The sequence below is a fragment of the Phalacrocorax aristotelis genome, chromosome 2 (genome assembly GCF_949628215.1).
Source record: "Phalacrocorax aristotelis chromosome 2, bGulAri2.1, whole genome shotgun sequence".
Lineage (NCBI taxonomy): Eukaryota > Metazoa > Chordata > Aves > Suliformes > Phalacrocoracidae > Phalacrocorax > Phalacrocorax aristotelis.
Genome location: NC_134277.1, coordinates 154,030,933 through 154,058,902, shown reverse-complemented (window position 1 = coordinate 154,058,902; position 27,970 = coordinate 154,030,933). Strand labels below are relative to the sequence as shown.

General features: G+C 42.1%; 1 protein-coding gene across 1 annotated transcript in view; it reads left to right on the top strand.

Annotated features, from left to right (window-relative positions):
• Nucleotides 1-27,970, top strand: part of SNTB1 (syntrophin beta 1) — a 118,408-nt gene that overhangs the window by 47,223 nt on the left and 43,215 nt on the right. Inside the window, exon 2 of the mRNA XM_075085700.1 lies at nt 12,468-12,684. Within this exon, the coding sequence (XP_074941801.1) occupies nt 12,468-12,684 (217 nt within the window). The remainder of the gene's footprint in view (nt 1-12,467; nt 12,685-27,970) is intronic.

Here is a 27,970-nt window from a genome sequence, read left to right as displayed (position 1 = left end):
CTGTGCTTTCAGCTCCTCTTTTCAAAGGTACACTGGAGCATAAAGAAAACCAGTTATGCTAATGGCGAGCACACACATACACCATCCTTTGCTTTCAGTCTGCCTTGCAAGCTTGTTTGCTTTTGGAACAGAATTACTCTCAGGACTTACAGGACAGTCATATAGAGAGGATTTTTCCCATTTTGTGGGAACTGACTGGAACGTGTAAGGCCAAGCCAGCAAGTGTGAGGTTCAGCAGAGCTGCAGTTTATCTGCACGCATACGGAGGACTTGTCTTTGCATTACATGTGTCTCAAGACCAGTCCCCCTGTCCATACAGGCTCTGGTGGGCATCCTTAACTGGCTAGGTGCTCCCAGTTGCCAAAAAACCTGTTTTTTATATATGTCTACAGCTAGAGCAATAGCTATGTCTATCTATCCATCTATCAGCAGAATTCAAGGAATGACTCCAGTACAAAAACCTGTTATGCCTGAGGTGGTGCTGAAAGTTAAACTTTCCTGATGGAGTCCCTGCATGGGAAGCAGCAGCGATAACACAGGGAAAATCCTTGCCACTATTAATTACAAATGCATCCTAGCAACTGTGTCACTCTACTCATATTACCCTTCCCTTCCTCACGTTTTTCCAGTGTTTTTTGCAAACAGCACCTGCTACTGCTGTCTCTGTTACAGAGGAATACAATGCAACTGTAACAACACTGGGAGATACATGCATGATTTTTACCACAGGCTCTTCTGCCTGCTTATTTCCTTGTCATGTCCCTATTGTCTCTTAACTTGTACTTGATTTCTAAGCTCCTTGGGAGGGGAGCATTTTGTTCTGTGTTTGCACAGCATCTGAGGCTGTCATGCGCCAGTTCTTTGCTAATCTTGGTAAGTGCTTCAGTAGTACAAATGGCAAATAAATTTGAGATACAAACAAATTAGCATTTTTCTCACTGATTAAACAAACAGCTTTCTCTGTGATCATTTGAAACGGAGTTGCAGTTCATTACAGCCCTTTGAAGCTCAGCTGGGAATTGCCAGTTTCTTTTTCAGACTCTGTTATCAGCCTCCCCTACTAGTTGACTAAAAAGTACTTGGCAGGCAGTTTGCAGACTCTGAAAAACAATAGGTTGTACTATTTTAACCTGGCTTTGACCTAACCTGGAACAGTCAAAACTGGCATTTGGCATAGTGAAGAAATGTGTTGTGATGAGTCAACTGCACTTGCTGTTCAGTAGCTGCTGAGAGCAACCTGTGTCTCTCTTGTCCTATGGAGGTGTGGGGGAATCCACGCTGGCCCCAGCATTGGCATGGTACTAGGCAAGTCTTAGTAATTCTCTGTAATAGGGCCTGAATGAAGCAGGGAATTACTTTGCCCTTAAATTGAAGATTAATGTGATTTTTTCTGGGACAGAAATCATTGCTTGTTTTCTGGAAGGATAAAGTGTCCACTGAAACAGGATTATATTTACATTATTATTGCAGGGCCATCTGTGAAATAGGCTTTCTGTACTAAAGAGCCATGACCCCTCACAGAGTTATCTTTTAAGCTGCATGCTAAACCCACAGGGGCTTATGGCTCAAAGCTAATGGGGATTTAACTTCTTACTGAAAGGAATTTGAAGCCTAACCCTATTTAGATGCTCTTTGCTCTCATTGATTAAACACCCAGTCCGCTGCAAGGAACCTAATGGAATCATAACTGTATGAATTTTCCATCTGACAAAGTGGATGCTGGGGGACACTGTGCAATATTTATTAGAAAAGGAGTTTGACCTTAAAAGGGCATTTTAAATCAAAATGTCAATTTAAAGTACTATTTTGTTTGCAGAGAAAGAAATGAATTTGAGTGAGAATGTATTTTTTCAGAGCACAAAACAATTTCACAGAAAAAAAACCAGTTTCTGTATTGTGATCTTTAGGCTTTTTATTAGTATTTTCACTGCTTCCCTTGTTCTCTGTATTCACTAATTCATTTCTGAGATCCCATCTGCAGAATAGTTCTAAATGATGCTATTTAAAACAATAAACCTGCCAAAAAAAAAATATCTTTTCACCCCAAATAGCATTATGCACTGGAGTTCCAGGAGGACCATATTCCATTAGCGATCATTACCTTTTTTTTAAGATACAGTAACTACAGCATCTCAGAGATGAGAACAGAAGAACTGTCATCTGCAAAGAACTGCACAAGATGCCATGGTCCTGTGGCAGCACTGGTGGGTTTCAGTCCTGGTTTCTTTGAGTGCTGCAATTCTGAGAATTTCCTGTGTTTGAAGTGCTGAGTGCTTTCTGAATACCTTTTAGCTGGTGCTAATGACTAGTGTGCTTATTCTTTAACTGTTGTAGTTTCTTTTTAGGGTTTTGGTGGTTTATTCCTAGAGAATACCTGTAATCCCTGGGAGGAAAGAGCTCCATTCAAATGGAAGCCAAGGACTGAGGCAGAGTATGTGGCTTAATATTTCATTGCCCTCTTTTTATAGACCTCACTAGACATACAGTCCTGCTGCTTTTTCTTCTTGAAATCAAAGGAGTGGTGTGACGTGGGGTCTCCTCTCCCTTCTAGTGCTTCAGCAAGCAATCTGTCTGCTTCAGGTGGTTTTCTCCTAGCCTGTAGACCAGCAAGGAGGTAGGTGTGGAGCAAAACTTCATTCCAGGTCTGCCACTTGCCTGCTAGGTCATCTTGCATGTCTTCAGGTGGAGAAGAGGCATTCTGAGACTGTACTTAGGCTTCAGAACCAGGCAACAGTGGTATCGAGGTATCATTACGCCACATTGAAATAAATAAGAATACAGTTTCTACATTATGTCTACCTCTCATCAAAAACTCATCCCAGTTCCCAATGATAGATTTAGGGACCTCCTTAGATTTGTGTTTCCTTTTTTTTTTTTTTTCTTAATTATATAGAAGTCTAAAAGACTTTCTTACGTCTTGTTAGAGAAGCCGTTGTGCTTCTCTGATTGAATTGTGATGGCGTGGCAGCACAGCGATGGTGGTGCTTGCTGGAGAGGAGTGATTTTTGTGGGATGGCAGTGTAGAACTGACTGGATGCTTCTCCAATTTTACCTAACTCTGTTATTCCCAGTTTAAATGAGAAAGGGCGAGAGAGGTAGGTGGGCACACAGGCGCTCACAGGATTTTGCAGTCCAAGTTGCTGAACTTCAGAAGTGTTCATATTGTGTTTATCTATATATCTATGTATCTGTCCGTATATACATACATATATTCATATAGATATAAGTATTTATAACCACTGGCACTTGAGTGTCCTGGATATGACCATTGGTCTCTCCTGTTGGAAAGGTTGCAAATTAAAGGATTCCCAACAATAAGGACTTGTATGGTGATCTGATGCCTTTCAATGGATAGCCCGGCTACAGGAGATATGGCAAGTTATTAGGTGAATGAGTGCCTTGAGTTTGTTCATTTTTAAAGCTCTTGATGCTGTCCAGTGAAGAATGAAGGCAATGAACTTTGGAATTTTGGAAGTGATTGCAGCCCTGCTCTTCAAAATAAATCCTGGGGATCTTGCAAGGTCTTCACGGTCTTCCCGTAGGGAGAAGACCTTAGGCACTGTGCATCCAGTTTTCACTGGCAATGGGATCCCTTTGGGTTGTTTAAAAATGAACAGTCATAAAGGGGTAGAAATTAAGTTTAGTGCTGAGAACTCTGTCACTGACTTACTGCATGACTTTGAGGAAGGCATTTTAACTTGACTGTGTCAGTTTAGCCATCTGTAAAACAGGTACAGTCATACACAGCATAATAATTTCCCTCAGTGAGTGCCATTTTCAGTCTATCCTGTTCTACTTAATGATTTGTGTGACTGCTGAAATAACAGCATGCTCTAAAACCATAATGCCCTTATGTATTTTTCACATAATCACTAGTGGTTGAAATATTTGTTCTGACACTTGAGATTACTCATGTAAATAGAAAAATTATAGCATGCTGGCGATGCCAGACACCTTGAATTCCATCTGAGCATGTGGGTGATTGGAGAGGGATCTATAAATACTAACAGAGAGAATACTCAACAAGCATGAGCAGCACATGAGAAATTCTGAATAAACTTATTCCTGAGATTTAGATAAAAGATTCTAAAATGCAATATGTCAGTATTGGGTAGGAGATGCTCCTTAGGAATCTGAGTACTGCAAGTCCACTGGAGAAATTTATTTTGCTCAATTTCCCTGCTTTATGTGAAACCACATTTTTCTGTTGTACTTTGAGTAGTGTTAAAAGGAGTACGATGACCTAGTCCTAATATCATGTGACCAAACCCTCTTCTTTTTATTTTTTAACTTATGAAGCATTCTGCCTTGGAGACAACCAGAAACTCCAGTTTGATTATCAATGAGTGACTCACAGGTCCCACAATGCTTTTACTCAAAATGTGACTGCTAATTTCCGTGTTCAGCCCCCAAATTGCCTGTTTCAGATGTTTTCCACTTCCATTATGAAGGATTTGCACAGTTCTAATTGCAGAGTTCATAATGTCACATAACAATGTAGCAAATGAGCTGTGATACATTTTACATAAAAATGTAGTAAGTTATATAGCTCCTGCTTGCAGGTTTTGTCAGTGGTCTTTTTTAATTTTTAGTTTATTAGACAAAGGACACTTGTACAATGTAGCTGCTCCCTGTTCTCCACTGAGTAGTGTTTCTTTTGAGTACAAGCTCTTCAAGATACTGCCAGGTCTCCTTCTAGATCGAGTCAAAGCACCTTCTTTTTAACCAAACATTGTACTTCTGGGGATTACAGAATATTTACAAGCTAAAATTTGTTTTTCAGATTATGAAGAGATAGATACGTCTGCATTTATTTTGAGGAAGTGTGTAACATTTTTGGAAGACAGATGAATCGGTTATGGGACCTCGCCACTAGAATTCATGCATTTATCATTAGTGACATATCAAAAACCAGAACTCAATACATCCAACTTATTGAAACAGAAACTTTGAAATTTAAAATAAACTAAAACACCTGAAGGAAACTAACACATTCAGTGGAGTAGGTATGAGTAATGGAAGTTATAATGGGAAGTGTTGAGGAACATAAACTGTAAAGAGTCTGTCTTTAGTTTATTATTAATTTGCCAGTTTGAAATTTTTGTATACCAGATTACAAACAAGCTGTGACTGCTTTTGGTCACTCCATCGGCTCCGGTGCTGGTAAGCGTCACATATTTAGAGCTCTGAACCAAGCCAGTGATCCAGTCTCAGGTTTCATTGTGATTCTGTGTGACAGAAGTTTGTGTTTGTTTAGTTTCTTTAATCTATTTTGAACAGAAACATGAAATTCTCACCCTGGCATTGAAACTAGTCCTGCTTCTTTGACCATGGTGCCATTAGCCTCAAACGTGGACTTCATTACTAGAATCCGGTAATGGGACTCACAAAGGAGCTGAAAGGGGATGGTTAGCAGTGACCAGCTCCAAGTGACAGCAGGGAGAAGTGTGTGGGAAATGCTGAGGGCAAGCGAAGCTTTCAGGCTGTCTAATACAGACTGGAGAAGAGTAGGTTGTGTGTTTTGCTTGTGCTTGCTCTATGTGGAGTACAAAACCGTGGCTTCGCTGAGGAATGAAAATGGATTAATATTTACTAGGTTTTGCAGTTGGCAAAATTGGTGTGCTGCATGTGATAAGAAACGTTTAGTCTTCACTTCCTAGAAGCATTTGCACTAAGGAAACTCAAGAGTTGGGAGAAGTGTTTACTAAAGGGGAAAATCAGGCCTGGGGAATCAATGGCTGAATCAGCCCACATCATAAACAGTGTCTCAGGAAAAGAAACTGAGGAAGAGTAACTCTCTGAAGAATTTTTGTTGTTACTCAGAACTATAGGATGGCCTGGAAGTATAATCTCCAGCACCCCAAGTGCCGAAATCAGAGTGGAAAAGGGAGGAGGTGTAGGTGGGAAGGAGAAGGCATCCACAGGGGCTACCAGTGGTTCCTGCCAAAGACTCGCTGCTGAGTTTCCTCCTACAGTTTCTTGACTTCTAAGACATCTTTGGTGGTGAGTTATGTTTTTTGAGACCTGCTATGGATAAGACAGTGTGGCTGGTCACTGTGCCCTATTCAGGTTATCAGAACCACGAGGTTTCACAGACTGCACTGTTGCATGGCTTCCTGAGAGCAGCCTGTTTTCTCCCATTTGATTGGGGGCCTGGACGTGCTGATATCTCACTCTGCTGTCTGGAGCACAAGTCTCTTTACCTCATTGACAAAGAAATTCCCTTAACTATGCAAAATTGCTGATTGCAAGGTGCTTTGAACAGGAACTGCCTTCATTTTTTTTGGTCCAAGTATGTGACAGTGCTTCAGCACTGCTTAACATTGCTCTACCTTTTCATAGAAGCAGCTGCTAATTTAAAGGAACACAGCGAAGCATTCTTTATATTTTTAAAACGCAATTGTTTATCTTTTTCACCCAGCCTGTTTGTAGCTCACTGAAAGCTTGTAGCCCAATTTCAGCCTGGCTGCTTACCAGCAGCCTTTTGGCACCAATTGCTAATGACTTTTCTTCAGGTAAACTTTATCTTAAAGGCATGTTTGTCTCCTGATGTTTCTCTTTCAAAACACTCATTCATTTCTTACAAATAAAAACTGTAATAAGTGCATACGTTGAATGTATTTTAAAAAGCATTTTAAAAACCTTACAATTTAGGTCCAAGCCTGTCTCTTTACAGGATGAAGCAACATAGACTAAATTCAGCTGAATTAATTTAAAAACAGCAGAAAATGGTAAATTTAACTTAATCTCACTACAGTGGGAGAAATGGCCAAAGCGTAAAGGGGATTTGTATTCTCACAAGGTGATTATTTTAACTAATTTGTACCATTTCCCAGATGTAGAGATCTGAGGCTCTTGGCAGATCAGGAGGTTTACTATTTCAAATCTCTTTCAGCACAAGGGAAAGCAGATGATGTTAATGGATGTTACTTGTCTGAACGTAGTAACAGATGTTTCTGTTGGAAATGGAGTGGAAACACTCACAAGCAGGGCTGTTGACTGGTTTTTGGTTTATGCCCACATTAAAGCTGTTGAAAGGGTCATGCAACACAGCTTCATAGATGATCTGATTCATAAACTCTTTTTTTTCAAGTATTTGGGTTTCAGGTTTGATGAAGGCACCAGCAGCTGGACAGATTCTTATCTCATTTATATACACGCATCTTCACTGCAGGGCATACGGTTTGCATAATTTTAGTGGAAATTTGATCTCTAATGTAAAACCTAGCAGGCGAATTCTCTAGCATGATGTTGAATTAATTTTAATGCAGTAGACCTTTCTCCAGCTCTGTTAACCTCAGTTCCATTGACAATAGTGTAAAATGCTCTGCATTTATGTTGGGTTTGCTTGGGAACATATAAATTTTATGGCATGACTTCTCCTTTCAGTTACAACTACCTTTGAAACCAGTTGGGGCATTTTGGTTTGTGTCTTACCAAAACTGCTAGACCGCAAATTCTGTGTTTAGATGTTTCATCAAGTAAAATGACACAACTGTGCTGAGTGATTGACTTGCTTGACTGATCTGCCCTTCTGAAGGCCACATACCTGCAGTGATTACTTCTACGTTTTGCTACCATCCACTTTTTTTTTTTCCTTGGGACAGTATCACTTCAGCAGCTGTTAGATGGCTCTGAGTTGTTAACTTGGACTTGTAGTGATGCTATCTATAACATCAGAAGTGTTTGTCTTCATTTGTTTCCTGCTTTTGGGGTGGGAACTGTGTACCTGCAGGTTGGGCCTCCTCTAGTTCTGCATTAGCAGCTCTTCTCAAACTAACCAAGAATGATTTTTGCAAGAAGTTTTTGTATGCCATGCTGCCTGCAGTACCCTTGCAGATGGCCCAGTGTACTTGCTTCAGCACAGATGAGTCAAAACAGTCTCTTCATACCAAATAAGCTAATAAAAGCAATTGATCTTATCATGTTCAATTTGTGGGCTTCAGTGACTCCAAAGGTTGGTCCCTATGTGCAGTCTTAAAATGTTTTAAGTATGGTGGAGGACTTGCCTAGCTCCATTTCTCTGGGCCATCTTTCACCCTGGCAGAAACCAGACCAGATGAAAATGGATTTATGGGGACTTTGGAAAACCTATCTTTTTTGGGTATAGGTATCAGTAACATTAGTACATCCTTTGAAAACAGCCTCAAGACATTTCTGGGTGGTGTTTTCTACTTACCTTTGGTAGCTGTCTCTGAGTACTTAAGAGAAAACGAATGCATAAAGAGGAGACTATGCTTTCCCCGTGCAAAGGGGAATTCCTTGACATCTTTCTTCGAGCAGATTTGGGCATGTTGTTCCTTTTGCTTTAATATTGCAAACCTACGCATCCTGTCCTCATTCCTATAGTAACGAAAGAGCTTTGCTTGTGAGTGCTGGCTTCTCGTCAGTGGTCTTTGTCTTCCCTCCTAGAAAACAGTTTGAATGTGTCAGAAGAGTCCTAGTTCCTCAGAACTGCATCTGGCCAAGAACCCGACCAAGTTGGTCTGTAGTGTTTCTCTTATTAAAAGCCAGCTTCTTTCCCCCAAAAAAGCCAAAGCTGTCTGTGAACAGCAACAAAGGATTTATTGTGGAGATTTGGGACTTGGCAGAAATGCATATAAATGAAGTGCTTTTTTGGAAGCTACATAGCCTGTCTTGCAGATCAAAAAATAAATGCAGAGTATTTCAATGTGTATCAGTGGATTAATTCATTTGATTGCCACTTCCCTTCCTCTTCTCTTTGTGGGGTGGGACCCTCCAGAGATTGCAATTTTAATAGCTTGACCGCAGTTTCTAATTAGTAGTGCACCAAAAGGGCACGGATCATTAATTAGTACTGAATATAAGGATCTCTGTGGTTGAGCTATAGCATCAAATGGATAAGTTTAGACAACTCTCAACTGAAATTACAGTCTATCAGTAAATTGAATTATAATAATGAAACCATTAGAATTTTTCTCAGTCCCTGCACGTTGGTTTCTGTGTTTGCAGAGTACATTCTGGTGTTAAAAATGTAACATTTTTATATAAATAGATATTTATTATTTTTATATATAGTAGACGTATGTATCTATACTGAAGGCATATATATTTATGCCTATAGAATAGTTATACATAATTCAGAGTTGTTATACAATAGCATGCCTTATATAATTTTATTCATTCTTTTGGGGTTTTAATCTATTAGATAGTTTCATTGGCAATGTATAAAAACAGTGTTCTCTATAGTCGATTTCTTTTTCAGCTGGTACCTGGATTTGTGCTACTGTATCCAAAGGGAAATCTAGCTCTTGAGTGTAATGGTCTGAAAACAGAATATTATCCACATTATTACTTTAATGTCCAATAGCCTGTATCATATTGTTTCTGGTTTTAAAACTTGATGATGGAAGTAAATTGTATAACTTCAGTTATACATTAACATTGCTGCATTCAAGATTCTCAGATAGTGCAGTATGGAATAGGAATTTGCCTATAATACATACTGGTATCAACTTGTTTTCTACTAGGTGGATTAAGAACTGGTTAATGGACAGACTGCAAAATGTAGACACGTGTGGGGTCACCATGATTTGCTCTGTGTGCAGTAAGGTTACCGGTGCCATGGTATAAAACAGAGTGTTTTTCAGTATTTGCATCTAGAGTTTAGAGGTGAACAGGAAATAATTGCTGATAAAACTTATGAATCATCTTAACAGCATGTGCCTTATTTCAGCTAGATTCCTAAACTGGACTTTGGTTATAGACATGTAATTATGGACGTTGATGGGGCAAATGGAAAACAGTGGCTCTGAAATTTAAATAATACAAAAAAATTATATAAATGGATCAAGTTCTGCCACCTGTTCCACTCCCATATTCCATTTGTGCATTTATATGTATGCATTTGGGGGCTTTTAGAAGACGAAACACATTTGAATATACAAGAGCCATAAAGTCTGGTTTGTAAAACCCAGCAGAATTTAGTGATGAATCTGGAGTCGTGCTTGTATTTAGTGGAAAGTAGGAAATAATTAATAGAAAACAAATATAGTAGAGAAATTTTTTCCCTTTATTTTTTAATTCTCCTGTAGAATTCTGTAGGATTGTGGTGTTCAGCAGTTTACCAGTATATTAATGGGTCTTTAGTCATATAAGTCTCTGGGGCTGAGCAACCATCTCCTGTTGAGACTTAGTAGAAACTAGTTGGCTGGGAGTTCCGAAGTTGGCAGGGGTTTTCACAGGACATTTTTACTCAAGGTAATTTTCTTGGCTTTTGCTGTGTTTGAGACTCAGTTTGTGGAAAGAGGGTTGTGTTTCTGCTCTCTCCTCCTGTTCCTGCTTCCTCTTTCACAGGAGTTTCTGAAACAGTGCAGCTGCCTGCCATGAATTCACTGGTGTGTCGCATGGAAACTTGGTTCTTGGCACATGGAAGGGACGGCTCTTTTCTTCTGCACCCGTCTCTGAGGAATTAAATTCACATTCTGTGTTCCTGCTTAGGCTTAAAGCCAAATTTTTCACTTCAGTTTCCTTCCTTTCCCTGACCCTCTCTCCTTTCCTTAATGAAAAGGTGCTGAGGTTGAATGCACATAGCTGCAGCTGAAAAAGGATGAAAACAGCACAGATGAAATAGCTGCACTGTTGAAACCTGGACCTTTATTTAGCATCACATTTGCTGGCATGTCACTGTACAGAGCTCAGAAGCTGGCTGGATTACTTTTTTCAACAGATTAATTGATAATCTCTAATTTTAAAGGGAATAAATTTTTGTTTGCAGTCAAATATGATTTTTCAGCTTCAGCTGTTCTTCCCGTCTAAGTGAATGTCAAAGTCATGTTCATTCAGTGTAAACAGGAATAGATTCACCACATCCGTATGTGTTCAGTCTCTCTCCCAAAGGCTATGAGTACATCCAAACTGAGGCGTGCACTGCTAAAACCAGTATCTGTATGGCACTGACTAAAACTGCTTATTTTCAGCAAAAAATTCCCTGTAAAATGCGTAAACACAGAAGTCCTTAATATGGAGATTAACAGATCTTTTAAAAAGGAGAGAGCGAGCAATGGCAAGATGTGCACTAAGGTGTTTTAGAGGAAAGATGGCAATAGACGCTTACAGAGCCTGGACATGCACATTGATCTCTCTTGGTAAAGCTGTTATGAAGTGCCTTGAAAACAGTGCTGCTGAAATTACCCACCATATCTATGGTTTTGACAGAAGCACCATTGTTCTTTTCCATTCCTCTGAATACTTCCCTTGTTTTCACTTGAACTTCAAAACTTCAGTCTGCTTTCCCTAATTTAACCTCCTTCACCACAATGCCCTTTTGTAATTTACCAATCTTTTTGTTATACACTCATTCCCAGCTTCTTCAGCTGAGCTAGCACGATGATCTGCACCATTTCCTTGAAATCTTCTCTCACAGCATTTTAATAACTTCCCCAAATAAGTTCACAGTGCTCCTGCCCTTTTGGTTCGTGTCATTGCTGTTTGAGTCCTGGGTACAATCAAGTGGCAATAGCCAGTTAGACAGCCACAGCTGTGTACATTGGATATATACATTTAACTAGGGTGCTTAAATGTGAGGTCTTTCCTTGGTCAGTTTTCTTGCTTAGTCAGATTTGTAAAGGAGGAGCCTGTGGCTGGCGGGTTTGCAAAGTACGTGAAAAGCAAGAGCAGAAGTGATCTTGAACTGCCAAAAGAATTCGAAACAGGGAAAATGTTGCAATATTTGCCTACATAAAGAGGGGAATATGAAGTATGGGTGTAAAAAGGGTATTGATTTTTGTACACATTAAGTTCACTTAGGAATCCTATATTCAGTTTTCCTATTCATACTGGAAAAAAGCATTGGAAAGGGCTGAGAGGAGATATAATCTCCTCTCTCCACTCTCATGAAAGTCTCGAACTCAATTATATTTCCCCAAGAGAAGGCTATGAGGTGAATTGGTTTTTGTTTACTCCATATATGTATGTAAAAGTAGATCAGCTAAAACTGCCTCCCAGCAAGCAGAAATAGCTGTTGAGATCAGTGGCCGGACACTGGCAAGTGTGGACCAGAAGCGGGATGTGAGTTCGCAGCACTGGGAATATCACTGGAACATTTTAGACAGGGCAATAATAGATTTGCTGTCCCTTGGTTGAATGTCTGTCTTAAAAACCTCCTTATACCTCAGCCACCTTGTGGCTTCCGTACACAGGAATTGCTGCGTGAGGACTTACAGCCTGTCTAGTAGAGGTTGCATGGTTCTCCTGGCCTTACACTAGCTATATGTTCTTATTTCGCCTATTCTGTTCTTTTCCCTCGTTTTACTCATTGCACCATACTGAGATGGGCAGCAGTCATATCTCCATCTTCTGTACTTGCACAGCTTCCAATGTCATGATGCTGGATTAGTAGAAATAATAAACAGCGCTGAGGGTTGGTAACAGTTCAAAGAACTCGCATGGGATGCAACTACTGAATACCCATTTATTTATTGCTTTCCTTTTTTTTTTTCTCGTAGTGAAATACATGAGAGAAGCAACCCCCTATGTGAAGAAAGGCTCTCCTGTTTCAGAAATTGGGTGGGAGACACCTCCCCCTGAATCTCCCCGCTTGGGTTGTGCCTCTGCTGACCCCCTGTCGCAGCTTTCGCTCTCCATCCACAGAGACAAGAAAACAATACCACTCAAGATGTGCTACGTGACGCGCAACATGACGGTGTCAGACCCCGAAAACAGGTCAGTGGGAGATTTGCTCGGGGCTGGGTTTTTACCTTCGTGTTGAATGGTTGTTGACCTTTTCAGCATTGGGGTTGGTGACGAGGCGCTGGTGATGGGCTCTGGCCACACACAGCAACCCAGTGAGGGGCAAGTGAGCACTGGTTTGGGAAGGGTGGCTGGCGCTGTCTGAGCCGCGTGGTGCTGGGTTCAGCTTTTGGGATGTTCTAAAGAAACTCTTCACTGTGGTAATCCAACATTTTTATTAGAAATAGAATCACAGGGGTTTGTTTTCACCCTGATTAAGTGTCTGCTGTTGAAGGAAGAAACACCGTACATGCTAACTGGTTACATGTTCTGGGCTGGCTTAATGTAATTCCACTAAATTGCGTTTTCGTTTCTTTTTTAATGACTATTATTTTAAGAATGGCCTGTTTTGTCCGTTGAGTTCTGGGCATTAAAGTCAAGAATAGGAGAAAAGTTCCGCTTACAAGGCATTAAGGGGGAATTTCTGTGACTTCTTGGTTTTTTTTTTCATAACGTTAAAAATAGGATTAGCTTTTAACAGCCCTTATTTATAACATATGTGGAACAGCTGCACCACATCAGCACACTCTCTGATCTGTGCTCTAACAGCTGCTGATGAAAAGGGACCAGTCAAGTCAGTACTACAGACTGATTCTTCCATCCGAATAATGGCCTTTTTGTTTTTCTGCAATGTGCTGGCTTACCCAGAAGCTGGGTGGAATGCCTTTGATTCTCAGCACTTACATATAGGCATGAATAAAAGTTACATCTTCATTTGTAGAGAAGGTTAAAGAGAAGAGGAGAGAGCAGAAGGGGTTTCGGGGAGGATGGGTTCCCCTGTAATCTTGTGCACTGCAGTTCAGAAACTTCATCAGTATCTGTGTAATTTTCCTTCTTTCTTTTTCACATTTGTCTGACCTTTTTTTAAGGGTTCCCCTGCCCTGCCCCCTGCTTTATTATTTAGTATTGCTTTACTTTGCTTCTCCTCCACATCTCACCGAGTGGTTACCACTGTAGTCAGTGATAAGTGATCACTACAGAAGTGCAACTTGGTTATTGATATGGGCCACTTTTTTCATATGTATCTGGGTAGTTTAAGATGTTGAGGTTTGACAGCTGTATCACTAGCCTGAGTGTTTGTGGTTCTCTGTCATGGAGTGTATTTTAAAAATACCCATGCAGGTTGCAGTATTTTAATTGGTACAAAGTAACAATGCTTTGTGCGTGTTGGCTTCATCCTTTCAGCATTTTTCCCTTCTTTTTTTGACCATATCGTAGTTCTCAGCTTCTGTCACTCTCCTGGTCATCAGTTTTGTTTGAAGGCCCGAAGGACTGATTCAGAAGGACGCACACTCACTGCTCATTATATTTCTGTGATGGAACTAACTTTTTTTTGAAATGTGCTACAAATGTGTGTGCTCTTAGGTGTTACTAGGAAGTAACGCGTGGGAGTCATATTGCTTATTATCATGGTTTTCATTTTGTGTTACTGTCATTTCCTGTGGAAAGAGTGACTTTTGACTTTTACTATAGTCCAACACAGTGCAGTTCACAGTCTAAGCTGGATTTTTCCATCCAAGCTCACAGTACCCCACCATCGCGCTAGCTGCAGTGTAATAGTAGCATCCCATTGATTTGGGTCTTTACCAGTTTCAGGGTTTTTAACAGTTCTGAATCCTGGAACTGGTGTTTCCCAGTAGAAATGCTTTTACAATGCAACAACCACTTCCCACTAGAATATATCCCAAGATAGTAATCTGATTCCACAAAATTAATTTGATCTTCACTCACAGCAGAGCCCAAACCATGTCCTTACATGCTTATGACACTTCTGTTTTATAACCCAGTGACCTGACACACATAGATCTTATAACTGATGGTGTCACTTTGCTGGATGGCTTTACAAGAGCACTGCTGGTAGGCTGCCAAAGCATATGCTGGCCATAAAAAGGCTCCTTTGGACAACAGCTCAGCTAATTGTCTTCTAAGACCAAGCATGGACATATAAAACATGAGTTTCTCCAGTGCAGGCTGGAGATCATGTCACAGCGGCTTTGTGGCACCAGGTGTAACTGGTTTGACATTCAGCATGAGAAGATACCTATGTTAAAGGACCCAGGAGAAAATACCTGCTTGTTGGCATTGAATCATCTCCAGTTCTTAGAAGGCTGGGGTGAAATGTGGGTTTAATGGGCACAGAGGAAGTTACATGTCTGGTTTTCCCACTAGAGCTGGTAGCATAGGATTTCTGCTTCTTGAAGACTGGCCCCAATTAAGAAATACCTAAGTCTGTGGCTACCCTCAGATAGTTTGATAAGATTGTTACTTTGGAGCAGGAATGAAGTTTAGTGCTTTTAGAGCCAGCAGTTCTCAGGTGCCGTCTCCACCTAACCTACCTGTGGATTCACTCTGATGGAGGTAGGGAATTGTCTTCCCTGTTACCTGATTAAAAAAGCTGTAAGATACTAAGGAGACAATCCTTAATAAGAACCAATGCCAAGCCTCAGTTTGTAGAAAAATATTTTTTAATAGTACAAACATGGCAACAGGAGAAAAGATGCAGAGCATCTTAGTGGCATCTATGTCATTCTCCTCTGGACACAGGGGATATTGTTATACTTTAGGCTGGAAGAAACTAGATTAAAATGATTACCACTTAAATCTGTCACTTGCCTGCTTTTTAACTGGTAAGTGTCCTTCTTGGTGGCAGTGCTAGAGGTTCATGTCAGGCCTGACAGAGGAGCATCTCCTCCCAGTGAAGGGACATGTGGGAATGGTCACAGCTGTTAATACCAGTAAGAAGTAAATCTTACTGCAGTGCAAAAAGGTTTTCATCAGTTTCTGGTGATGATATTAAGGAATAGGAGAAAAAAAAGGAAATAGGTCTCTGAGGTGAAATTTGTTATGCTGGTGCTTTTAAAGTCTTGGGTACAAAGGTACTTCCTTGTGCAACATAGGAGACTTGTGTGAGGCGGGCTTTAAACTGAAGGACTTAGGGGGCAGTGTCCAAAGCGGCAATGCTAATGCCATCACATCTAACGGGGAAATAAACCAGGCCAACCAGAGCAGTGACAAAGGTGCCTTAGCTGCCTCACAAGATGACAATCAGTAGACCAACCACCTCAAGGGTGTGTATGACTATATTGGATCCTTGTGCACCCCTCCAGGGAAACCTGCTTGCTCAGTTACCTCTCTGAAATGCCTGTACACCAACGCACGCAGCATGGGGAATAAACAGGAGAATCTGTGTGCAGTTGCAGGGCCATGAACTGATTGCAATTACAGAGACATGGTGGGGTAGCTTGCATGACTGGAATGCTGTCATGGATGGCTACGTACTTTTTAGGAAAGACAGACCAGCAAGGTGAGGTGAGGGAGTTGCTCTTTATGTGAGGGAGCAACTGGAATGTATCGAGATCTGCCCAGGGGTGGCGGAAGAACGATCCAAGAGCATATGGGTAAAAATCAAGGGGCAGGCAAACATGGGTGACACTGTTGTGGGTGTTTGCTACAGGCCACCTGAGCAGGAAGAGAAGGGCGATGAGGCCTTCTACAGACAGCTGGAAGTAGCCTCACAATCACAGGCCCTGCTTCTCAAAGGGGACTTCAACCACCCTGATATTTGCTGGAAAAGCAATGTGAGGTGCGCACAATCCAGGAGGTTCCTGCAGAGCATTGAGGATAACTTTTGGACACAGGTGGTGGAGAAGCCAACAAGCAAGATGTGCAGCTGGTCCTTATACTAACAAAGAAGGTCTAGTTGAGGATGTGAGGGTTGGGGGTAGCTTTGGCTGCAGTGACCATGAGATGGTGGAGTTCGGGATCATGCGTGGTAGAAGCAGGGCGACAGGTAGGATTACAACCATGCACTTTCCCTTGGTTGAGGAGGACTGGGTTAGAGATCACTTAGGCAAACTGGATCCTCGCAAATCCATGGGCCCTGATGGGATGCACCCATGAGTACTGAAGGAGCTAGTGGATGCTGTTGACAAGCCACTCTCCATCATCTTTGAAAGGACATGGAGGACAGGAGAGGTGTCCCAGGACTGGAGGAAAGCAAATGCCACTCCAATCTTCAAAAAGGGCAAGGAGGAGGACCTGGGAAACTATAGGCCAGTCAGCCTCACCTCCATCCCTGCAAAGGTTATGGAGCAGTTCATCCTGAAGGTCATCTCCAGGCATGTAGAGGACAAGAAGGTTATCAGAAACAGTCAACATGGATTCACCAAGGGAGATCATGCTTGACCAACTTGATAGCCTTCTATGAAGGCATGACTGGCTGGGTCGATGAAGGGAGAGCAGTAGATGTTGTTTATCTTGACTTCAGTAAGGCATTCGACACTGCCTTGCATAACATCCTCATAGGTAAGCTAAGGAAATGTGGATTAGATGAGTGGACAGTGAGGTGGACAGAGAACTGGCCCAACAACAGAGCTCAGAGGGTTGTGATCAACAGAGCAGAGTCTGGTTGGAGGCCTGTCACTAGTGGTGTTCCCCAGGGGTCTGTGCTGGGTCCAGTCCTGTTCAACGTATTCATCAATGACCTGGACAAAGGGACAGAGTGTAACCTCAGCAAGTTCGCTGATGATACCAAGCTGATACACCAGCAGGCTGTGCTGCCATCCAACGAGACTTGGACAGGCTGGAGAGCTGGGCCGAGGGGAACCTGATGAAATTCAGCAAAAGCAAGTGCAAGGTCCTGCACGTGGGGAGAAAAAACCCCATGCACCAGTACATGCTGGGGGTTGAACTACGGGAAAGCGACTCCACTGAGAAGGACGTGGGAGTGCTGGTGGAGAACAAGTTGACCATGAGCCAGCAATGTGCCCTTGTGGCCAGGAAGGCCAGCAGTATCCTGGGGTGCATTAAAAGCAGTGTGGCCAGCAGGTCAAGGGAGGTTATCCCTCCCTCTGCTCCACCCTAGTGAGACCACATGTGGAGTACTGCATCCACTTCTGGGCTCCCCAGTTTAAGAAAGACAGACCTACTGGAGAGAGTCCAGCGGAGAGCTGCGAAGATGATCAGGGGACTGGAGCATCTCCCTTTTGAGGAAAGGCTGAGACATCTGGGTTTGTTTAGCCTTGGGAAGAGAAGACTGAGGGGGATCTTATAAATGCTTATAAATATCTGAAGGGTGGGTGTCAAAAGAATGGGTCCAGGCTCTTTTCAGTGATGCACAACAACAGGACAAGGGGCAATGGGCACAAACAGGAACACAGGAATTTCCACCTGAATATGAGGAAAACCTTATTTCATTTGAGGGTGACAGAGCAGTGGAACAGGCTGCCCAGAGAGGTTGTGGAGTCTCCTTCCCTGGAAATATTCAAAACCTACTGTACACGTTCCTGTGCCCCCTGCTCTGGGTGTGCCTGCTCGAGCAGGGGGTTGGATGAGATGATCTCCAGAGGTCCCTTCCAACCCCTGCCATTCTGTGATTCTGTGAGACACAACATTGCCTGTAGGAATGAGGCCATGGTAAGCAGACTAAAAATGTTTTTTCTTCTGCTTTTGAAATCACTTCATTCAGCCAAACCCAGGAAGTGTGGGTCTGATCCTGCCAGCACTTAGTGTGCACAGGTCACATTTTATCAGTGCCCAAAGCAGTGTGATCCTTACAGGGAATTTCAGCACAGATCCAGTCTTAAGTGTCAAGTTACTTGTTGGCAGGATTTGGTTCTCTAATGGGAAAGGTTTGCTTTGGTTTTGAAACTAGGAAAAATGAACCAAGGACACATTCCCAGCAAGGTGGTGCCAGCTGCATGCAGTGGCAGCACTGTAGCAAGTACAGGTGCAGTTCATAGACTTCACACCGAGGACAGGAGAGGCAGAGAAACAGATTAGGAACCTTTCTTATCTGTTGTTCATTTCAGGGTTGGACTGAGAATTAGGATCAGAAGATAAAATTCAGCAGGTACATTTTAAAAGTGATAGAAGAACTGTGCTGGAATGCTTTCATCCTGGGCTCTGCACACTGAGCTGCAGCTGGGAATTACCTGAGCTTCCACAGATGACAGGGAGGTGCAAGACAGTCTGAGACCTGCTTATTTCAAAGGCAGCTCTAGACTTTAGCTGCTTCATTGCTTAGGTTTTTTTTTTTTTTGCATTGGGAAGTACTGATTCACTGGATGAAGTATTTGCAAGATTTATTGCAAAGTTGTTGCTCTCCAAATTGATTCCTTTTGCACACGTTCTTTTTTAAAATATTTTCTTATATTATTTAATATGTTAGTAATGCATGGCAACAGGGTCAGTGAGATTTAAGATTTTGAATTGTAATTGGTGTTTAAGCATGTAATTTCGGTAATCTATGTAAGCATGAAATAGCCCTGTGTAATTCTGGAATGAAATTTCAAAATCTTAAATATAAAACAAATTCTGGCAAATTTGGATATATTTGCTTTTGTTGCAATAAGGCATGAAAACAAAATTTGAATCTTCTTTAAAATAAAAACTGAGGTCCAACCAGATTTAATATGACATAGAAAAACAGTCCTTGTGCCAAAAAACTTGAGCCGTGAATGCTGATAATAAACGTAAGTTAGCAGAAGAGTGTGAAGATGTAATAGAACTACTAGCATCTTGTCAGGGAGTTGTGACATTAGTATAGGACAGCACTATCCAAAAATTGACTTCTTGAAAGTTTTTCTGATGCATTTTCATCTGTGAGGCTGGTTGATTATTTATATAGGTGATGTCTGGAGTACTAGTAGAAACTCCACACTTTTACTGCCTTAGCAGTAAAACTGTGCGAAAGATGACTGTGTGTACTTTGGGAACTGCCAGCACTCCTGGTTTCACTGCTGATGGAAAGCACAACTGTTTTTCTTTAAAAGGACTCCAGGACTTGACATGTTCAGACTTGACATTAGGAAGCATTTCTGTACTGAGAGGGTGGTCAGCACTGTAACAGGCTTCCTAGAGAGGTGGTCAATGCCCCAAGCCTGTCAGTGTTTGACAGGCATTTGGACAATGCTCTTAATAACATGCTTTAACTTTTGGTCAGCCCTGAAGTGGTCAGGCAGTTGGACCTGATGATCATTATAGGTCCCTTCCAACTGAAATTGTCTTCTCTTCTCTTCCTTCTCTTCTCTCTTCTCTTCTCTTCTCTTCTCTTCTCTTCTCTTCTCTTCTCTTCTCTTCTCTTCTCTTCCTTTTCTTTTCCTTTTCTTTTCCTTTTTTTTTCTTGGAATGACAGACATTTAGCTCCTGCACCTCTTCAAGCTCATGCTGGTATAATTTAAGGGTGACCAAGGGGGCAGGGAGGTAAGTGCAGAAGAGTCTGGATGTCCTGTTGATGAAACCATGAGCTGGATCATGCCTCCACCCAGCCTGTTTCCTGCTTGGTAAACAGGACCATACTTGGATGTTGCCAGGCATGAGCAGCCACTGGTATGCAAAGGAAAGGTTGGATTCTTCTCAAAGAGCATCGTGATTTAGGTGTGCAGTTTTGGAGCCCAGTTTTTTTCCCAGCTCATGCAGGAGAGGATCCCCGGAGTCATGCACCTGGTGTCAGGTTTGCAGAGGGCAGGGCACTGCCACGGGGAGTGAACATAGTACTGAGAATGAGTTACAGCTGCTCTTGTAGAGCAGAGGTCCCATTTATCCTGTGCTTTGTCTCTTGCCTCTTAAGAGGTAGTGTGATAACACTGAGCTCAGCTGGTGACACCAGCTACTGGTAGAAGCATGGATGGGGTGAGGTGCTGGGCAAAGGCTGAGCCCTGGATCCAGGACTAAGGAGGTGATGGACCATCCATTACCATGCTGGCACCGCTGCAGCACGCTGGAGCTGTGTCAGCCCTGGGTGGACACCAGCAGTTCTGTGGGGCTTCCTGGGGAGTCTGAAATCTTCCCTTCCTAATGGACAGTACAGATTTAGCAGGACTAGCCTCTGGTTTAGGAAACCTGGGTCTTTTTTCTGTTACCATGTGTTGTAGGTGGGCAAAAGAAAGAGAAAGGACTTACGTATGCATGGGGGATAGATAGAGCAAAGGTAAAGTTACTATAATGGGCGCATTACCAGTATAAAAAATCCTCTCCATACCTCCCCAAGGAGTTTGTGCCTTGCTCCTCATGCTGTTATTGAGCTGCATTCCTGCTGTAGATAAAATCTCTGTGAAATGGAGAGACTTTACTTAATTCACAGTGCTCTTGTGAGCTATAGCTTGAGACCCTTGGATGAAAGGCATATAGCACTTAATTATCATTATTAGTACAGACATGTTTTGTTATTTGAATATCAATAAGTCCTTTAAGAAGTCATTGAGCCTGCTAGAGTCAAAGTCCTGATTTATATCAAGAATTCTTGTTACTGTTTTTCTTTTTTCCTGGTGGGCTGTGTTTATTATCTGTTTAGATTACTGTTAAGCTAGGGAAGAAATCAACAACCCAACATTAAAGTAAAGCAACTTGAAAGGATGTAATTCAAATCCAGAAAAGAACAAAGATGACGATAATCAGGGTGAAACTCTGGTTGAGTCTCCCCTCACCCTTAAACTACCTTGTTGTGCTAGGCTATTGCAGTGTGTGCGGTGTGTTATAGAAGGATGTTCCACCACTGTGAAGCCCTTTACATCCTTGCCCACAGAGAGTAGTGAATTTAAGATCAACGTGAACGTGGGTTTTTAACCTTAGCTCCAAACTATTTCACTGTTATGGATCCAAATCTTCCTTCTGTGTGAAGTTGGATGTTTCTTGTTGTGTTCTTTTTTATTTACAGTACTGTAACCGCTAATCTGCCCCCCAAATCTGCTGTTTACTGGAAGGGATGAACAAGTAGGTGGCACTTAGGATTTATATACTGTTCTTTCTTTTCAAGCTGGGAGAAGTTAGGTGATTTAGCTAAAAAGGCATTTACAACATCCCCTTCAATGTCCTGAGGCTAGAAGAGGGATGAAGTTGGGGTGTGGGGGAGAGGAGTGGAGTGGTGGGATGGATGAATGGCTGGGTGATGGGGAAGGCCTCCTCTTCCTCCTTAATACATTAACATATCCTAAGAGTTGCATAGCTGTGGGACCCTCCTTGGTAGCTAGGGTCAATGCATTCAGGGCTAGGGGTATCAGATGAGAGACCCTAAGACTGCATTTCTTCTCATGTAACAAAATTTTGAGGCAAATCATTAACTACTAGAGCTAATAATTGGTTCAGCCTGGGCTGTCTGACAGTCCTCTGTCATCTAAACCATCTGCTTTTTGGGCAGCTTTGCAATTGCTGGTGCATTTTGGAAGCTGCACTCATCTGTCTTGCTAAGGGGCAGTTTTCTAACCCTGTAGGAGCGGGAGCTCTGAAGCATCTAGGTAGAAAGGGTAAATTTTTTATTTGTTTTTTTTTCATTTTTAAGAATAGGTATTTTCCATCATTTGCAAAACTCTGCACCAGCCAAATAGGTCACCGGTTTTGCTCTTGGTCATACCAACTTGTATCGTAACCTCAGTTTCTTCTCAGCCTTCTTGGAAGGTCAGTGAGATCAGATACCTCTGTAGGACTGTCCCTTCTGTAAAGAGGAGCATTTTACTCTCTTTCGAGTTGAATCACCAGCTAAGCTTTTTGGAAGAAAAATAACCCCACCAAACAACTCAAAGGCCATTTTCTGCAGAGGAACCTCAAGGGTATTCATTTACACAAACACATCAACAAACTAGGTTGAACTTTGGATGTTCATTTACTTTTATTTACTATAGGTTTAAGTTATTCTGTTAAATCATGCTAAAATAGCTTTCTAATGTCCTGAGAACCTGCCGTACTATCTGGGTGACAGTTTGAGAAGTGAATTGCTGGGGGAGTGTGCCAGGATTTGGGGACAGTAGAAACCACTGAGTTTTTCTGCAGCGTATTTGAGATACCAGTGTAGAACTGGATAGTTATGTCATGGTGTGACTGACCTTCAGTCTGTGCAGGGCCTGGTGAATCTGGGAATAGTCATGTCTCATTTTCTTGAAAAACAAGAATTCACCTGATGTAATGACATGGGGCTTTCTCCCCTCCCCATCCTTCTGGGCCAGACATACGAGCTCCTGGTGTCCTTCCCAACTCCAGCACAGATGAAATGGGACTGGGCAAAGCTCCTGCATGTGTTACTCAAAAAATGTTTCTGTGCATGCATGCAGATATGTGAGTGTAACTAAGATTTTGTGTATGTATATGTGTCTATGTGTGAACAGGACTGACCATGACCTGACAGGAATAAAACGTGTCACAGTGAGTGGGTGTCAAGGAAGTATGTGCGTGATGTGGAGGTGGCAGTAACTGAAGCTGGCAGAACGCTATTAGCTGGATTTTTTATTAACAAACTTTTAACCAAAGCCTTTCTTTCTGCAAAAATACTTAAATAACGAGTTAATGGAGAAAAAGAAGATATGCTTGTGGGTTTTGTGTTGTATTTTGGGGTTTTTTTCAGCCACTGCTTCAGTTAGGGGAGTTTTGAAAACGTCAATGAGTTTTTATTTTTCTAGCCAGCTTCAGCTGTAGAAGATTAAGCCGAGGAATAGAAATAAGAGCAAAGGAACTGGAACCGAATCAGGGGAGGGGGAACAAGAAGGAGAAACTGCCTTGAGAAATGCATGGAAGGAAGGGAGGAGAACAAATTAAGAAAAGGTGATGGAGAAAGAAGCCAACCAACAAGGCGAAGCAATGAACCAAGAGAGGGGACACTACAGCAGACTTAGTGAATATTTTTGCAAAAAAAGAGAAAGCTCTGATGAGATGGAGAAAGAGAAAGGCTCCAAGAAATGTGTCACAGACTAAAGGGAAAGGAAGAGCAGTGTCAGTGCTGCAGGGCAGGACAGAGGAGGGCAAACAGTTCATCACGTTTTGTGTGTGTCTATGTTAAGGTATGTAAGTGCTGACATGCAAACTGCCACTAAATAACGTTGGAAAGCAATTTTAACACCCGTGAGATCTGCCAAACAAAGAAAGTTGATATGCAAGGGTTTCAGTTTCCTGCCATGCTACTTGTCCCCGCAGTCTTCACATTATGGCTTAGAGTCAGTGACAACCTCGAGACCCTTTTTCCTGCCTGGTGGTTGTGCTGTGCTCAGTGCTGGGCTTTCCATCCCTTATCAGTGGGTCTGCAAATTGGATTTCAGCCTTACAGCTCTGATCTGGCCTGACCTGCCGTTAATCAATGAGCAGGATTTTCAACTGGTGTATTTGAAGCTGCTCTCTCCTGCACCTTCTGTAGTCACTTGTATGGCACCAAATTTCAAATTACAGCCCCAGCAGGAGCCTCGGGTGATGGCCTGCCAGCATAGGTGCCCCAGCTCAGTGTTGGTAGGTGCTGAGGCTGGGTTTTAGTGCTTAAGTTGTATGCACAGATATTGCTATTTCAATATGCTGTTGTCACTTCCAGCTTTCACATGTGTTTCTGGTGATGGAAATTCCTGTTTTCCTGTAGTAGGAATTGGAGAGTTTTGCCAAAGTTATTTCTTCGCATTACTTACATAGAGCTTTTCTATCAGTCTCCAAGTGTATTCAATGTGAAGATGAGTTCACTGCCAGTAGTGAGAGTGCTGGGCAGTGACCCATGCCCGCTGTTCCCAAAGAGGCTGGTGGTATCTCCGGGAGGCTGGCTCCCAGGTGGTGCTCTCTCCCCAGCACTCAGGGGCCAATCACTGCACCAGAGGGAATTTGTGTGTTTGCTGTTGTGGTTGTTGAACAGCGTGGTTTCTGTTTTGCTTCACTTAGCAGCTAATCGGTGATCCCTGGGACTTCTTGATCATGGAAGCCAAAAAGTAGGAGTAAAAAATAATGTGACATTGAGATACATCCTGCTAGATGAGGTGTACCTGCTGTCTGTCTCTTCCAGCAAGACTTTCTCCTGTGACAGTTCATACGCAAGACAGAGCTGATCTATCATCTATCAAATGAGCCCCGCTCATTTGTCCCGCTTCCCTGTTAGTTTTCACCCATGCTCGTGGATCATGTCCCCATCTTTCCCCTGGGTCCTACTACAGCACTGCCTACCAGCAACAGTGACAATGGTGTTGTTTCTCAGAAGACACCTAATTCTTCCCCAAGACTGTGATCTCTTATTTATGCAGCAGCAGGAGACTCTCTATCCTTGTCTCAATCTGAAAGGGTCATTTACCACTATTACAAGCTACAGTCAAGTGCCCTTTGCTTAGCCCAGATGCAGCTCCAGCTGCAGGTTTGCTTTGCTGCAGAAGGTGCTTTGAGGTTGACTGTGGCGTCGCTAGAGGTGCAGCTTTTGTGGCCGAAACAATTTTTTTTTTCCTAGCATTAATAAACTTCCCCTCTTGCTGTGAAAGAGGTGCTTCAGGGAGCTGTGGTCAATGTATTGACCACACCAATCATGACACCTTCTGTCCTTAAAGTTTCAGGCAGCATCTTCTAAAGGTTAAATCAAATTCCTACCCTGCCTCTGAAGTAATTTTTTTTTTTCCAAGTAACTGTCCCCACTGCTTCCTGACACAGCACTTTTGCCATTGTTCGATGCTGAATCCACAGTGAGGAAGGCTGGACTGTGTATTCCTGCATTACCAATATTCAGCACTATTACAACCAGAATATAAAAGAAAAATTCAAGAAAGAAAAAAAAAAAAGATATCTTTTGGGCAACGCAGGGAAAGAGTTCTGCTCCTTAACATCTATAGACATTTAAAACTATTAAAATTACTTTTGTCATTGGGTAGAGAAGGGAGCATGCAATGTGCTCTGCAGATCAGTTGTCATCGGCACACAGCGGTGTGAGCAAGTCTGTTGCAGAACCAAATGCTTTCCTTACTTGCATGTGGCGCAACTCCACTGATATCCCTTTTATTAAAGCCCAGCTGGAGGCAAATAGAAATGAAATCAACTGTGACAGCTCATCAGTGATATATACACCCTCTGTTTGGACATCAGTCTTGTCCAGCTCCCAAGAAAAAAATAACCACATTTTACCACTGTAAGTTGAAAGTCAGCAACTAACTGTTAATACAGCAGGTACCCTCGTGATGGTGAGGGGACCAAGAGACTTTCACATACAAAAATTCCACTTGATTACCAGATAGTGCTCACTTGGTAAAATTGCTTTCACCTCCATTTAGGTGCATCAAATGAAGATGCTTCTTCAGGGTATGCTGGGGAATTCGTTGCAAGCCTAACAGTCTCTCTATGGAATATTTTCCTTGCAGACTAATCCTGAAGTTTCAATTGCTTAATTTTAATGTATTTTATTCCTGGTTCATCTGCTGATGCTGCATGTAGAATTGAAAAGGAACCTTAACGGGTTGTTTTTTAAAATTTTATAACAAAACTTACAACTATTTAAATATCACCTCTGATTGTGTTCCTCCAAACCCCGCCTTATGCTGGAAAGCCTCCCATATTTCTATGCTCAGAAATCAACAAAATTACTTACCACAGTTTCATGTACAGACAGTGATGGGGGAGAAGGAGTGACCAGTTTGGCCCTTACCCGCTTTTTAAGTTTGCAGAGTTGGTGGCAAAGTGTTTTGTTCTTGGCTATGCCAGTGCAAAATCAAAGTAGCATGATGAACTTGAATAACTCTGGCTCCAGCTTATCATTAACTTCAAGGGGTGTATTCTACACTTTAATCAGTCACTGAATACATAATCTGACCCGGGAAAAGGCACAAAGTGTAAATCAGTGCCTGATGTAGTCCTGAGCCAATGCTGGTGGGAGCAGTGCTTTCAAGATATTTGATAAAAAGTATTTCTTAGATAATGAACACTCCTACAGAAAGAGACCTTATCAAATGTGGAATGAGTATGCTCTATCAAACATTTGCTTTCAACTTCTTCTGATCCTCTGTAAAGTAGAAGCTCTGGATGATGCAGTGAGGGAGGATGTTTTCTCCTCTTGCGTACAAGGTTATGGCATTTGGAGGTGTTGGGTCTTGTGTCACCCCCATGTGCTGTGGGTGGAGAAGGTGATGCTGGAAACACTCCTCAGCTCAGTGGCACTCTTTGAGAAAGAGAGGGAAAATTACTCTTTTTATTATAAGTTTTGCCAAATGATCTCTGAGAAAATGTGATATCATTCATATGCACTGCCAAGCTGGAGAGATGCCGTGCATCTTGGCAGCCATCTAGAGCTAACATATAATTCCTTTGGGTGGTATGGGCTTTATCAGAAACAGCTCCATATGCAGTATTTACATAACTGTGGTGGAGTGTGAGAATAAACACAGCTGTGGCATTGCCCTAAATATTTCAGTTCAGTGGGGAATTAAGGGAACTTTATCACTGAACTGCAGATAAACAGAAGTCAGTAAGCAGTGGTCAGTTTAGCCAAGGAACAAATCAAAGCTACGATGGCTGGGCTGCTGGAAACATTTAAGTGCTTTAGTGTCGGAGTTTATTAAGGTCACTGGTATTTTTTTGCTTTTCAGAAAATATGGAAATGCCATCAGTCAGCTGTTACACAAAAACCATCACCCAAATGGACTGGTGAATCAAAGCAGCATAGGCTGAAAGACAGAAAAGGGGAGTTTATAGGGATGCAGCGCTTTCCACATCTGATTGCGGTTAGAGCTCATGGGATGCTGGGAAGATTATCTCTGACCGTGGAGATGGGAGTCCTGGATCTTGAGCAGAAATCTGTAAGCCTGGTTTATTAAAGATAGTTTAGTGCCTAGATCTTGTAGCAAATAGCCAATAGCAGGGTTCAGGCAGTTGAAGATTTAGACTTTTGTCCTTATGGTATGAATAAAAAAGGTACCCTACCCAGCAGCTTGCACAGGAACAATGCTTGAGGTTATATTCCTCAGGCTGGACCAGTGCTGTGGATAAAAAGATTCAGTTTCAAGGCTGTCAGTGCAGCATTTATTCCCGTTTTGAACTCACTTTTGAGAAACGTGGCAGTATTGTCCAATCTTCCTGTCACTCAGTTCAGGGAATGAGGTAGACTTTCTGCAGTTGTTAGTCCATTACCATCAAACTTTAGTGATTGACAAGCAATCCCCAAAGTAGCCCCATTAGAAGTCACTGAGGGATGATATTTTAAGAGTATTTTTGCAAGCATGGCTCAGTATGTGTATGTGCATATGTATACTAGAATATATACATTGATATCACAGTAGGATGTGTATATATTGGTTTAGAACCCCTTAAACAGAATTGTTAAGAGCTAACTAAATGTTCATTATTTTAGGGGACAGAACTCTTGTAGAAATACTGTAATAGCCACCATCAAGGGAAATACACTTTGATGAAGGCCCAAGTAGCAAAATACTTGTTTGCATGTAAATCTACTTGCTTTAAGTAAGAATTTAAGTGTATTCTAAATCGGAGGGAAGTGAGTTGCCATTTGGAAGCTCTT